General features: G+C 43.3%; 1 protein-coding gene across 4 annotated transcripts in view; it reads right to left on the bottom strand.

Annotated features, from left to right (window-relative positions):
- mast2 (microtubule associated serine/threonine kinase 2) overlaps positions 1-10,638 on the bottom strand; it is a 323,001-nt gene extending 312,363 nt beyond the window's left edge. For 3 of the 4 annotated variants that reach the window (XM_055641697.1, XM_055641698.1, XM_055641700.1), the window contains exon 1: positions 9,532-10,638. In XM_055641697.1, coding sequence (XP_055497672.1) covers positions 9,532-9,672 — 141 coding nt within the window. In that variant the 5' untranslated portion in view covers positions 9,673-10,638. The remainder of the gene's footprint in view (positions 1-9,531) is intronic. The other variant, XM_055641699.1, reaches the window with a different exon arrangement.
- Positions 10,639-13,339: the final 2,701 nt, after the last annotated feature.

Below are 13,339 nucleotides of genomic sequence, written 5' to 3'. Positions count from 1 at the left end.
CCCCCCCCCCCCATCAGTCTGAAGAAGAAGGGTTTCGGCCCGAAACGTTGCCTATTTCCTTCGCTCCATAGATGCTGCTGCACCTGCTGAGTTTCTCCAGCAATTTTGTGTACCTTCGATCTTCCAGCATCTGCAGTTCCTTCTTGAACAACTAGTATGTCCAGTCTTGTTTTTTTGTTGACAGTATTCTCCTTCATTTCAAATTTCCAGCAATTGCTGAATTCTACATCTCACTGGTCCAGCATTTTCCCCATTTGTTTTTCTCTCTTCTCTTTTCTCTGTCTATTTACATTCACCTTCTACAGATTAGCAGCAAATAACAAACATCGTCACCTTCGTTCCTCATTCAACAACAATCTGTCATTCATATTTTATTGGTCTTCACGCTAACCCTGACATTTAATTTGTTCTCCCCACCACTCCCTTCTCCTCTTTAAAATAAATAATGACTGTTTTCTAATTTTTCCATGTTCTGAGGACACGGAACTGAAACGTAATCTTTAGGGGCTGCGTAACGTATGGAATACTTCTTGCATTTTCAGTTTTTATTTCCTCTGTCTCAAAACATTTCCTGAGATCGACTACAATTGAATGCTGTCAGTCAAATTTATCAATAGCAATAATGACTTGCATTCATTAAACATCTTAAGCGTTCCAAGACAAATCACGGGAGAGCTATCAAATAATATTGATATTATTATATCAAGAAAAGTAACTAAAAGATTATATAAAAGGTGGGCTTGAAAGAGAGAAGCTTAAGGAGCCAAAGAGGCCATATTAATTCATTCCAAAACATGGAAAATGGAAGGGGCAGCTGCCAATGTTTGAAGCAATATAAACACAGGAACAGTACAAGGTGGTGACTAGTGGGGAACTGCAAGGCTCGGTGCTGGGACCCCAGCTATTTACAATATATATTAATGATTTAGATGAAGGGATTACAAGTAACATTAGCAAATTTGCAGATGGCACAAAGCTGGGTGGTAGTGTGAACTGTGAGGAGGATGCCATGTGAATGCAGGGTGACTTGGACAGGTTGGGTGAGTGGGCAGATGCAGTTTAATGTGGATAAATGTGAAGTTATCCACTTTGGGAGCAAAAACAGGAAGGAAGATTATTATCTAAACAGTGTCAAGTTGGGAAATGGGGAAGTACAACAGGATCTGGGGGTCCTTGTTCATCAATCAATGAAAGGAAGCATGTAGATACAGCAGGCAGTAAAGAAAGCAAATGGCATGTTGCCTTCATTACAAGAGCAGTTGAGTATAGGAGCAAAGAGGTCCTTCTGCAGTTGTACAGGGCCCTAGTGAGACCACACCTGGAGTATTGTGTGCAGTTTTGGTCCCCTAATTTGAGGAAGGACATTCTTGCTATTGAGGGAGCGCAGCGTAGATTCCGAAGGTTAATTTCCGGAATGGCGGGACTGCCATATGTTGAGAGAATGGAGCAGCTGGGCTTGCATACTCTGGAATTTAGAAGGATGAGAGGGTATCTTATTGAAACATATGATTATTAAGGGTTTGTACAAGCTGGAGGTAGGAAACATGTTCCCGATGTTGGGGGTCCAGAACCAGGGGCCACAGTTTAAGAATAAGGGTTAAGCCATTTAAAACAGAGATGAAGAAACACTTTTTCACACCGAGAGTTGTGAGTGTGTGGAATTCTTTGCCCCAGAGGGCGATGGAGGTCAGGTCTCTGGAAACTTTCAAAAGAGAGCAAGAAACATAGAATATAGGTGCAGGAGTAGGCCATTCGAGCCTCCACCGCCATTCAATATGATCATGGCTGATCATCCAACTCAGTATCCCGTACCTGCCTTCTCTCCATACCCCCTGATCCCTTTGGCCACAAGGGCCACATGTAACTCCCTCTTAAATATAGCCAATGAACTGGCCTCAACTACCTTCTGTGGCAGAGAATTCCACAGATTCACCACTCTCTGTGTGAAAAAAAGATCTTCTCATCTCGGTTTTAAAGGATTTCCCCCTTCTCCTTAAACTGTGACCCCTTGTTCTAGACTTCCCCAACATCGGGAACAATCTTCCTGCATCTAGCCTGTCCAACCCCTTAAGAATGTTGTAAGTTTCTATAAGATCCCCTCTCAATCTCCTAAATTCTAGAGAGTACAAACCAAGTCTATCCAGTCTTTCTTCATATGAAAGTCCTGACATCCCAGGAATCAGTCTGGTGAACCTTCTCTGTACTCCCTCTATGGCAAGAATGCCTTTCCTCGGATTAGGAGACCAAAAATGTACGCAATACTCCAGGTGTGGTCTCACCAAGACCCTGTACAACTGCAGTAGAACCTCCCTGCTCCTATACTCAAATCCTTTTGCTATGATTGCTAACATACCATTCCCCTTCTTCACTGCCTGCTGCACCTGCATGCCTACTTAAATAGGGCTCTTGAAGATAGCGGAGTCAGGAGATATGGGGAGAAGGCAGCAAAGGGGTACCGATTGGGGATGATTAGCCATGCTCACATTGAATGGCAGTGCTGGCTTGAAGGGCCGTATGGCGTACTCCTGCACCTATTGTCTATTGCCTGGACCAGAGGAGCACAGATCACAAAGCACCACAGGGTTGAAGAAAGTTGCATGTATAAAATGGGATGAGACCATGGAGTAAGATGAAAAAATAAATGATAAACTCAAGATATGACATAGTCTGATGTAATGTTTAGATAAGAAATTGGCCAACATTTTGTCCTCCAAGGTACGAAATATTTTACCCAAGTGCAACATTGACTGACATGGTAGACACAAAATGCTGGAGTAACGCCTGTCCTGCCAAGTTAATCCATCGTTTTGTGTCTACCTTTGATTTAAACCAGCATCTGCAGTTCTTTCCTACACATTGTATATTTACCGTACATTCCATGTCAGTCAAAGTTAACGAGCCATTCAAAAGAAACACAAAATTAACGTGAAAATGAAAACTTTCGATGAAATAAACACAAAATAGTGGAAGCTCCTGATCAATAAGCATTGGTAGAGACCAAACAATCTTGTGTTTCATTCCAGTCCATTACACTGATTGAACCTCAGTTCTAATGAAGGGTGTAGCCTGTACATTAACTGATCTACTCTCTCTACAAGTCCGATTCAGCTGATAAGTTTCTACCATTTACTGCAATACAATTTCCTTAATCTGCAATTACAAGTATTTCAAAGCAACATGGAAATTTCACTGAACTTGACAGTAAAAAATGTTAAAGGTAATAGAAAAAGGTAACACATTTTTTTCTTGACCAATAGAAGCGAGTGATCAATAAATCTTTGGGTAATTCTAATCCAAATATTGGCAATAATAAAATCCCAGAAAATGTTGGATGAAAACCTAACAAGATTCAACTTTCACATATACTGATAGTTTTTATGGCGGAAAACTCTAGGTCAGATGCTAAAGTTAATCAAAATTATGAAAAAGGCTTCATACTGGACAATGCAAACTTTGAATGAATATTGATGTAATAAAATATGATATTGACAACGTTAAACAGACTTTAGTTACAAAAATCTTTAAGCACTATAAAAGTATTGATTTTATCTTAGTAGGAGGTTGCAAATGCTCAAAATCATTGACCTGAAACTCAAAAAACTACAGCTGCTGGGAATCTAAAATAAAAGCAGAAAGTGATGGAAATACTCCAGAGTTCAGACCACACATGCAGGAAGACCACCAAATTTCAAGTTTCAGGTCCACTTGCTTCAGATACAGCCTGGCATGTTGAATACACCCAGAATGTTCTTAAAGAGTCAACGAGTGCCACATGGATTTTAGCAAGGCATTTGATAAAACCCCCAAGGTGGGCTGAGCCAGAAGATTAAATTGCACAAGATTAACAGTGTCTTGGTCGTATGGATTTAAAACCAGCTTACTGATAAAAGACAGAGTGTTGTGGTGGAAGGACAATATTTAGGCTGGAGAGCTGTGACCAGTGGTGTTCTGCAGGGATCTGTGTAAGCGACCTCTGCTGTTTGTGATATACTGCAGACTGTGAGGAAGGCTGTCACGGCACACAGTGGGACATAGCTTAGCGACAGAAATGGGCTGAAAAATGGCAGATGGTGTTTAACCCAATGTGTGAGGTGTTGCACTTTGGTAGGTCGAATGCCATGAGGAAAATATACAATTAATGGCATGACCTTCAACAGCATTAATGTACAGAGGGATCTTGATGTCCAAGTCCAGAGCTCCTCTAAACTGGCAACACAAGTAGATAGACTGGTAAAGACGCATCTGGTATACTTGCTTCGTGGAGTGGTTGGACAGACTTAGATTATTTTCTCTGGAATGCCGGAGATTGCCGGAAGACTTGATAGAGGACAACATTATGAGAGGTGTAGTGTAGATTGTCAGAACCCATTTCCCCCTGGATGCAAAAATCAAACGCAAGAGGGTATAGCTTTAAGGTGAGATGGGCAAAGTTTAAAGATGTGCAGGGCAGCTTTTTCTTAAAAAAAGAGGTTGGTGAGTATCTGGAATGCGCTGCCAGGGTTGGTGGTTAAGGCAGATACGATAGTGGCATTTCATAGACTATTGCTTTGTCATATGGATATGCAGGAAATGGAGGGATATGGATTATGTGTATCTTAATATGAGATGGCCTTGGCATCATATTCGGAACGAATATTGTGGGCCGAAGGGCCTGTTCTTGTGCTATACTGTTCTAAGTAACTCAGCGGGTCAGGCAACATCTCTGGAGAACATGGAGTCAACATTTCGGGTCAGAACCCTTCCACAGACCCAACCCAAAACGTTGCCTATCCCTGGTCCCCAGAGATGCTGCCTGATCCATTGAGTTACTCCAGCACTTATCTTGTATACAAGGGACTGCAGTTCCTTTTAACCATATAACAATTACAGCACAGAAACAGGCCATCTCGGCCCTACAAGTCCGTGCCGAACAAATTTTTTTTCCCCTTAGTCCCACCTGCCTGCACTCATACCATAACCCTCCATTCCCTTCTCATCCATATGCCTATCCAATTTATTTTTAAATGATACCAATGAACCTGCCTCCACCACTTCCACTGGAAGCTCATTCCACACCGCTACCACTCTCTGAGTAAAGAAGTTCCCCCTCATATTACCCCTAAACTTCTGTCCCTTAATTCTGAAGTCATGTCCTCTTGTTTGAATCTTCCCTATTCTCAAAGGGAAAAGCTTGTCCACATCAACTCTGTCTATCCCTCTCCCTAAAGACCTCTATCTTAACCTTCTTCAAGAGAATAAGACTAACTATTCAACATTCTAGTGTTGAAACCCAGGCCATTCTAGTAAATCTCCTCTGTACTCTCTGTTTTGTTGACATCCTTCCTATAATTGGGCGGACCAAAATTGTACACCATACTCCAGATTTGGTCTCACCAATGCCTTGTACAATTTTAACAAACATTACTGATTTATAAATCCCAGCTTTCTTTTACCACCCTTCTATCAAGGAACTCACGGTTATGATCCCTCTGTTCAACTGTTTGATGAATTTTGAGGCCAAGGTGTACCTCACATTTATCCAAAAGCTCCATCTCTTTAGCCCATTTTTCCCTAGTTTCTTTCATTGTACATGAACCATGTACAAGAAATTTAAAATTCAGCCAGTCAGTGCAGCATTCAAACTTCTAAAAGCTAACGATACATACAAGGTAAAATATTAAAGATAAACAACTTAAATACCAAAGCAGATCCCTCTCCACAGTTACCACAGTCCCTTAGTCTGTATCGCCCCTCGTTCCTTGGCGGCTACATTTAGTGCTTTTTTGATGGGGTCCTGTTTTTAGATTTGTCCTGTCCCAAGGTGTAGCTGCCTGACGGCACAGTTTATCAGCATTAAACTCCATATTCTGCAGCGGGAACTGTGTAAGTTCAAGGAGAGGGCCGACAATTTTTGTTAATGGCCCCTGGAGCGCTTTCCTCTGAATCACTCTGTAGACTTTGGAAATCCTCTTCATTATCCACAACACCCCCTATCTTGGTATCATCTGCATACTTACTAATCCAATTTACCACACCTTCATCCAGATCATTGATGTACATGACAAACAACAAAGAACCCAACACAGATCCCTGAGGCACCCCACTAGTCACCTGCCTCCAACCCGATAAACAGCCATCCACCATTACCCTCTGGCTTCTCCTATTCAGCCACTGTTGAATCCATCTTGCTATTCCTGCATTTATACCCAGCAGTTGAACCTTCTTAACCAACCTCCCATGAGGAACCTTGTCAAAGGCCTTACTAAAGTCCATATAGACAACATCCACTGCTTTACCCTCGTCAATTTCCCTAGTAACCTCTTCAAAAAATTCAAGAAGATTAGTCAAACATGACCTTCCAGGCACAAATCCATGTTGACTGTTCCTAATCAGACCCTGTTTATCTAGATGCTTATATATATTATCTCTAAGTATCTTTTCCATTAATTTGCCCACCACTGAAGTCAAACTAACAGGTCTATAATTGCTAGGTTTACTCTTAGAACCCTTTTTAAACAATGGAACAACATGCGCAGTACGCCAATCCTCGGGGACTATTCCCGTTTCTAATGACATTTGAAATATTTCTGTCATAGCCCCGGCTATTTCTACACTAACTTCCCTCAATGTCCTAGGGAATATCCTGTCAGGACCTGGAGACTTATCCACTTTTATATTTTTCAAAAGTGTCAGTACTTCTTTTACTTTGAACCTCATAGTATCCATAGCTACTCTACTAGTTTCCCTTACCTCACATAATTCAATATCCTTCTCCTTGGTGAATACCGAAGAAAAAAAATTGTTCAATATCTTCCCCATCTCTTTTGGCTCTGCAGATAACTGTCCACTCTGTCTCTCCAATGGACCAATTTTATCCCTCGTTATCCTTTTGCTATTAATATAGCTGTAGAAACCCTTTGGATTTACTTTCACCTTACTTGCCAAAGCAACCTCATATCTTCTTTTAGCTTTTCTAATTTCTTTCTTAAGATTCTTTTTGCATTCCTTATACTCCTCAAGCACCTCATTTACTTCATGCTGCCTATAATTATTGTAGATCTCCCTCTTTTTCCGAACAAGATGTCCAATTTCCCTTGAAAACCAGGGCTCTTTCCAATTTTTACTGTTTCCTTTCAACCGAACAGGTACATAAAGATTCTGTACTCTTAAAATTTCCCCTTTAAATGTCCTCCATTTCTCTTCTACATCTTTCCCATAAAACAAAATGTCCCAGTTCACTCCTTTTAAATCATCTCGCATCGCATCAAAGTTAGCCTTTCTCCAATCAAAAATCTCAACCCTAGGTCCAGTTCTGACCCTCTCCATAATTATATTGAAACTAATGGTATTGTGATCACTGGACCCGAAGTGCTTCCCAACGCATACCTCCGCCACCTGTCCCGTCTCATTTCCTAACAGGAGGTCCAGCACTGCCCCTCCTCTAGTAGGTACCTCTATGTATTGCTGCAAAAAACTATCCTGCACACATTTTACAAACTCCATCCCATCCAGCCCATTTACAGAATGTGTTTCCCAGTCTATGTGTGGAAAGTTGAAATCTCCCACAATCACTACCTTGTGCTTACTACTAATATCTGCTATCTCCTTACATATTTGCTCTTCCAATTCTCGTTCCCCGTTTGGCGGTCTATAATACACCCCTATAAGTGTTGCTACACCTTTCCCACTTCTCAATTCCACCCAAATAGCCTCCCTAGATGAGCCCTCCAATCTATCCTGCCAAAGCACTGCTGTAATATCTTCCCTGACTAGCAATGCAACACCTCCACCTCTTGCCCCTCCAATTCTATCACACCTGAAGCAACAAAATTTTGTCCAACATGTTCGACTTTTAATTTATAATAATCAAATGCTAACTTTCACGAGATGTTGCCTGACCTACTGAATAGTTAAACATTTTATTTTAATTCCATTTTCCATAATGAAACATTTACAAAATTAAGATACAAGTAACTGCAGATGGTGAGAATCTTGAACAAAACGCAAAGTGTTGGAGGAACTCAATGGGTCAAGTTGCTTCTGTGAGGGGAATGGGCATATGACATTTCAAATCAAGACACTTCGACTGAAGAAAGATTATAACCCAAAACATCATCTGCCCATTCTATCCACAAATGCTGATTTACCTTTCTTCAGCATTTTGTTACTTACATGCTTAAATTGAAGATTGGATTGGGGAGTCAGCAGAGCAATTAAGAAATCTGGAGCACACATCAGTATCAAAATAAAAAAGAAAGCTTCTTAGCTGCTGGTCCAAAGGCCTATTTCAATGCTGTATGACTTTATGACTCTTGTCAGTATCAGTAAACAATCGAGTAAAACCTCTGACTGCACGCCTCTGACACAGCAATAAAATATAACCATGAAACATAGAAAATAGCTGCAGGAGTAGGCCATTCGGCCCTTCGAGCCTGCACCGCCATTCTATATGATCATGGCTGAACATCCAACTCAGTATCCTGTACCTGCCTTCTCTCCATGCCCCCTGATCCCTTTAGCCACAAGGGCCACATCTAACTCCCTCTTAAGAGGGTACAAAAATACCCTACATTATCAGGGTATTTCTACTACATTGTCAACACTAATTGTTTGATATGACAAGAGCTTAGCAAGATTGTCACAAAATGCTGGAGTAACTCAACAGGTTAGGCAGCATATCTGGAGAACATGGATAAGTAGTGACCTTTCAGGTCGGGTTCCTTCTTCAGACTGATTGTGGCAAGTGATAGATGGATACAAACAAGTAAGAGGTTGGACAAAGGCTACATACAGATGTACAGACAAAGGATGTGTGAAAAGGATTTTTAAAAAAGTGTAAATTGTGAAGCCATTAGAAGGAATGGGGAGAACTGGATGCGCGTCCAGGTGTGGCACGGGGAGGGGTTAGTTACCCAGAACGGGAGAGTTCAATGTTCATACTGTTGAGTCCCTTGCCGGACTTCGTCCTGCTCCTCTTTTCTTCCAGCCTTCTCCTCCCCTCCCCTCCCCTCCAATGAAGATCCCGACTTGAAACGTCGCTTATCCATGTTCCGCAGCGATGCGTCTGACCTGCTGAAATTACTCCAGCACTTAGTAATTTTTTTTGTTGTAAAACGGCATCCTTGTTCCAATATTGGCAAGAGTGTTTGATTACCAGCGGAACCGAAGTGATCAGCCAGATATGGACAATAAAATCAACAACAAGAAAGCAGAGATTTAAAATAGGTTTGAGAGCAGTCATTGAAAAAAAAATCACGTAAACAATGATAAGGGTCTAGGACTCAATATCTGGAAATGCTAGTAAAACGCAAAACATGTTTTAAAACATCCGTGAATGAGCACTCGCTGCGCTTTAACCTTCAACTGAAATTATACTGGATACCACGATGTGCTGCAAATGTCTAGCCTAGGATTCTCCTAATATCTTCACAGTGGTTTTAAAATAATAATTCCCCAATATGCTACACATTAAAAAAAAACAATGTTAGAAATGAAATTGTGCGTAATTTACGAGTTCTCCATTACATACATTTCCAACGATGGTGAACTCACCTTTTCTCTCTGTGTTTCACCCCTTGGCTCTCGATCCTGGCTAGGTTTAACTCTGTTTCCATCACAGTATTCATCCGGCACCAGCTGCTTAGAAGTTTTCTTTTTGCTCTTGAGGCTGATGTGCGCTCCAGATTTCTTCATTGCTCAGCTGACTCTCCAATCCAAGCACATAAGACAACGAAACAAAAACAAGTTCTGATCCACCCCCCACCGACCCCCCAAAAAAGTGGCGAATCTATTCTCCAGGCCACAGCTGGTAGAGATACAACATCCTTGGCAGAATGGTCCACGTTTACCTTCAAAACAAAGCAGTGGATGGAGGGGAAAGGTAAAGGTTTGGGAATGGACTGTCAGGAAGGAAGGGGGGAATGAATGGGTAAATAAATGAATGGACGGCCGCCTTCACCGGGTGGTGAGATGCAGACACCCGACACTCTCCGGCATCTTCTCACTGCCCAGGGTCGAGAGCCGCTCTCACTCGGGACCAAGAGACGGAGTTGTGGGGGAAAGGAGTCCGCGAGTTGTTGCTGCTGCTGTTGTTGTTGCAGCAGCTGCCCAGGCCGGCCCCGGCTCCACACACGCCGCCACTCCCTTCCGTGCCCTCCCCGGCTCCAGCTCCAGCTCCAGCTCTGTGCGTGGCCTCCGCTCAAGCTGCTGCTGTTGCTGCCGGTGAGAAGACGCCGCCGCTGCTGCTGCTACCGCCGCTGCCCGGCTCCTCCTGATGTTGCTGTTGCTGCTGCTGCTATTGTTGTTGTTGCTGCTGTTGCTGTTGCTGCTGCTATTGGCACCAACTGCTGCGCTGTCGGCATCGCCGCATTCAATGTGCCCGCGGAAAGGTCCCGCGTCAGCCGCACTGCGGACGGCATGTCAGCGGGGGTGATGACAGCGCTGATGAGACTTTATTTATTATTGTTGTTGTTTCACTCCCCTAAAACATCACTCACTTCCGGCGGCTGGCGCACTTGACCTCCCAGCCGGAAACACCGCCGGGGTCACGGTCATAAGATCACAAGTGATAGTAGAATTAGGCCATTCGGCCCATCAAGTCTACTCCACCGTTCAATCATGGCCGATCTATCTCTCCCTCTAACCCCATTCTTCTGCCATCTCCCCATAACCCCTGACACCTGGTCGGTATCTCGCGCCGGGTCGGTGGGCTTGCGGCAGAAAAGCGTGTTGAATCCACGTGCCTGTGTACTGCTGCAGGGTAGTACCTGTACTTCACCTACTTGTGCAAATGACAATAAACTCAACTTCCATCAAGTCATGGTGGCACAGTGGTAGAGTTGCTGCCTTACAGCTCCAGAGACCCGGGTTCAATCCTGACCATGGCTACTTGTCTGTACGGAGTTTGTGCATTCTTCCTGTGATCAGTTGGTTTCTCCAGCTACTCCGGTTCCCTCCTATACTCCAAAGACCTGCAGGTTTGTAGGTTAATTGGCTTCTGTAAAAAAAATTATCCCTAGTGTGTAGGATAGAGCCGAAGGGCCTGTTTCCATGCTGTATCTCTGAATTAAGACTCCGTCGCACAGCGGTAGAGCTGCTGCCTTACAGCGCCAGAGACCCGGGTTCGATCCTGACAACGACGCTATACTGTATGGAGATTGTATGTTCTCCCTGTGAATCCCTTGAGTTTTCCCTGGATGCTCCGGTTTCCTCCTACACTCCAAAGACATACAGGGTTTGTAGGTTAATTGAAAAGAATGTAAATTGTCCCTAGAGTGCAAGATACTGCTGGTCTTGGTGGGCTGAAGGGTCTGTTTCTGTGCTGTATCTCTGAACTAAACTAAAGACATAGGAGCAGAATTAGGCCATTCAGCCGATCGAGGCTGCTCTGCCATTCAATCATGGCTGAGCACACACACACAGGGACAAAGACTGAGCCGCCGGGATAATCCCAAGACCACCAGTGCCTCATCTTGCGGCATCAGGAGTCTGAGATTGCCACGCCTCTCAGGAGTCTGAGATTGCCATGCCTCTTCCTTTAACGAGACATGACAGAGCTGCCGGGATCACCAGCTTCATCACATATGCGCTCTGATGCCGAGGGACAGCAATCCAATAAAATAGGTCCTGTGTGTTCACCCTAATGAGAGTGTCAGTGTGGATACTACCGAATTCGGCATCATACCCGATGCCACCAGGGGCAGATCTACTATGAAACTAATGAAGCTTAAGCTTCAGGGCCCCTAATCCTGGAGGGGCCCCAGAAGCGACTTTAGTCCAGATATTCTTACAATTTAAATCGGAATACCAATTTTTTTGTCTTCCTAGAACTGAATCCGATTTTTCACCTCGACTAAACCCCTCGCCTCGACTAAACTTCACCTCACACTTAAACCTCAACTCACTAAACCTCACCTCGACTAAACCTCCCACTGCACACATAATCCTCACCTCGACTAATCGCCGCCTCTCTCCCGATCCTGCGGCGACGGGCTGTGGCCGCAGTCGGCGGGGGAGTGGGGCACGGGCTCGACGTCAACGTCAGCACGCTTGCGCCCCTCTCCTCCCGTCCCAACGGGTCTCTCGGACAATGCACCTGCGTCGCTCTCTGCGCTCAGCCCCGCCCCCCCTGGTTGGAGCCGTTCTGCTCACGTAAAGCGCCGCCAACGGCCGGGGGTGGGGGGGCTATAAATAGCGGGAGCGGGAGAGACGAATGGCATACTACTGCACCTATTGTCTATTGGCTCTTTCATGAAATATATATCTTTTGGGGGTTATTTTACAGCTTATGTGTTAGCCGGCCTCATGGACCCCTGGCTAATACTTCCTACTTTTTTTCTGGAGGTGAATATCATGCCTTGTCCACATTGCTTAAAAATGTTGGGTCTACTGTATGAGAGGGGGTATTTAAAAATAATAATATACTGTAATTTAATAGAAAATAATAGTTAAAATAAATTAAAAGATTATTAAAGTATCATGTAAGTTAACGAAAAAACTTTCAAATTAAGGTGTTTCATTCTAAATATATTTAATATAAAATAATTACAAATAATTTAAAACACTATTAACATTTATGACAGAAATTCAAATTAATGGTGATCTGTCATGGAACAACCCCATTGAAGAAGATAACTGTGGTTGCCCAGATCTCGTTGCTGGTTGCGAAAGGGCCCCCATAACGATTCAAGCTTCAGGGCCCTAAAAATGTAGGTCCACCACATTGAGGAAACATTGCGACCTTTCTTGAAGCATTTTACATATCTTGCGGCAAAGAGTAGAGGACTTATTTCAGGAAACTCAAATCAAGCCTGAAATCAATATTTCCCTTCCATAAGAACTGGCTCAATGTAATTAAAGCTAGTGCAAGGATTTTGGCCTGGGACAAGATCCCTAATGTTGGTTCACTTATCATGTCAATACATTTGGAGGATTTTTGCAGCTACAGCATTAGCACTGTCTGCTGTAACTGTTCTCTTTTAAAAAGGGTTCTGGTGGGCGGAGATCTTTGCCACTTGTTATCAGTGCCAAGTTTGAGGTCTTGATCTGAAACATTTTCATATTTTTCTGATGATGTAGAAGGACACCATTTGACCCATCAAGCCAGCGGCATCCCCATCCTCCCACTTAATTCCCTGTAACCCATTCCCTTAATTGTAATTACCTTTAGGGGCTGTGTGCTGTTCAATTAACCTGGGATACTTGGGATTTTGATGCTGTTGGACCACCAGATTTTTCGCACTATTGGATTTATTCCTATTAATACCCCAACACACTTTTAATTCCTGAAATAAAAATACAATGGAGCTGGGTATCTACCTGAATAGAACTGGCTAACATATGAGGAGGGCTTATCAACATG

Source organism: Leucoraja erinacea, chromosome 10 (assembly GCF_028641065.1).
Source record: "Leucoraja erinacea ecotype New England chromosome 10, Leri_hhj_1, whole genome shotgun sequence".
Taxonomy (NCBI): Eukaryota; Metazoa; Chordata; class Chondrichthyes; order Rajiformes; family Rajidae; genus Leucoraja; species Leucoraja erinaceus.
The sequence above is the reverse complement of the archived record's forward strand: the minus strand, read 5'-3'. Positions and strand labels throughout refer to the sequence as shown.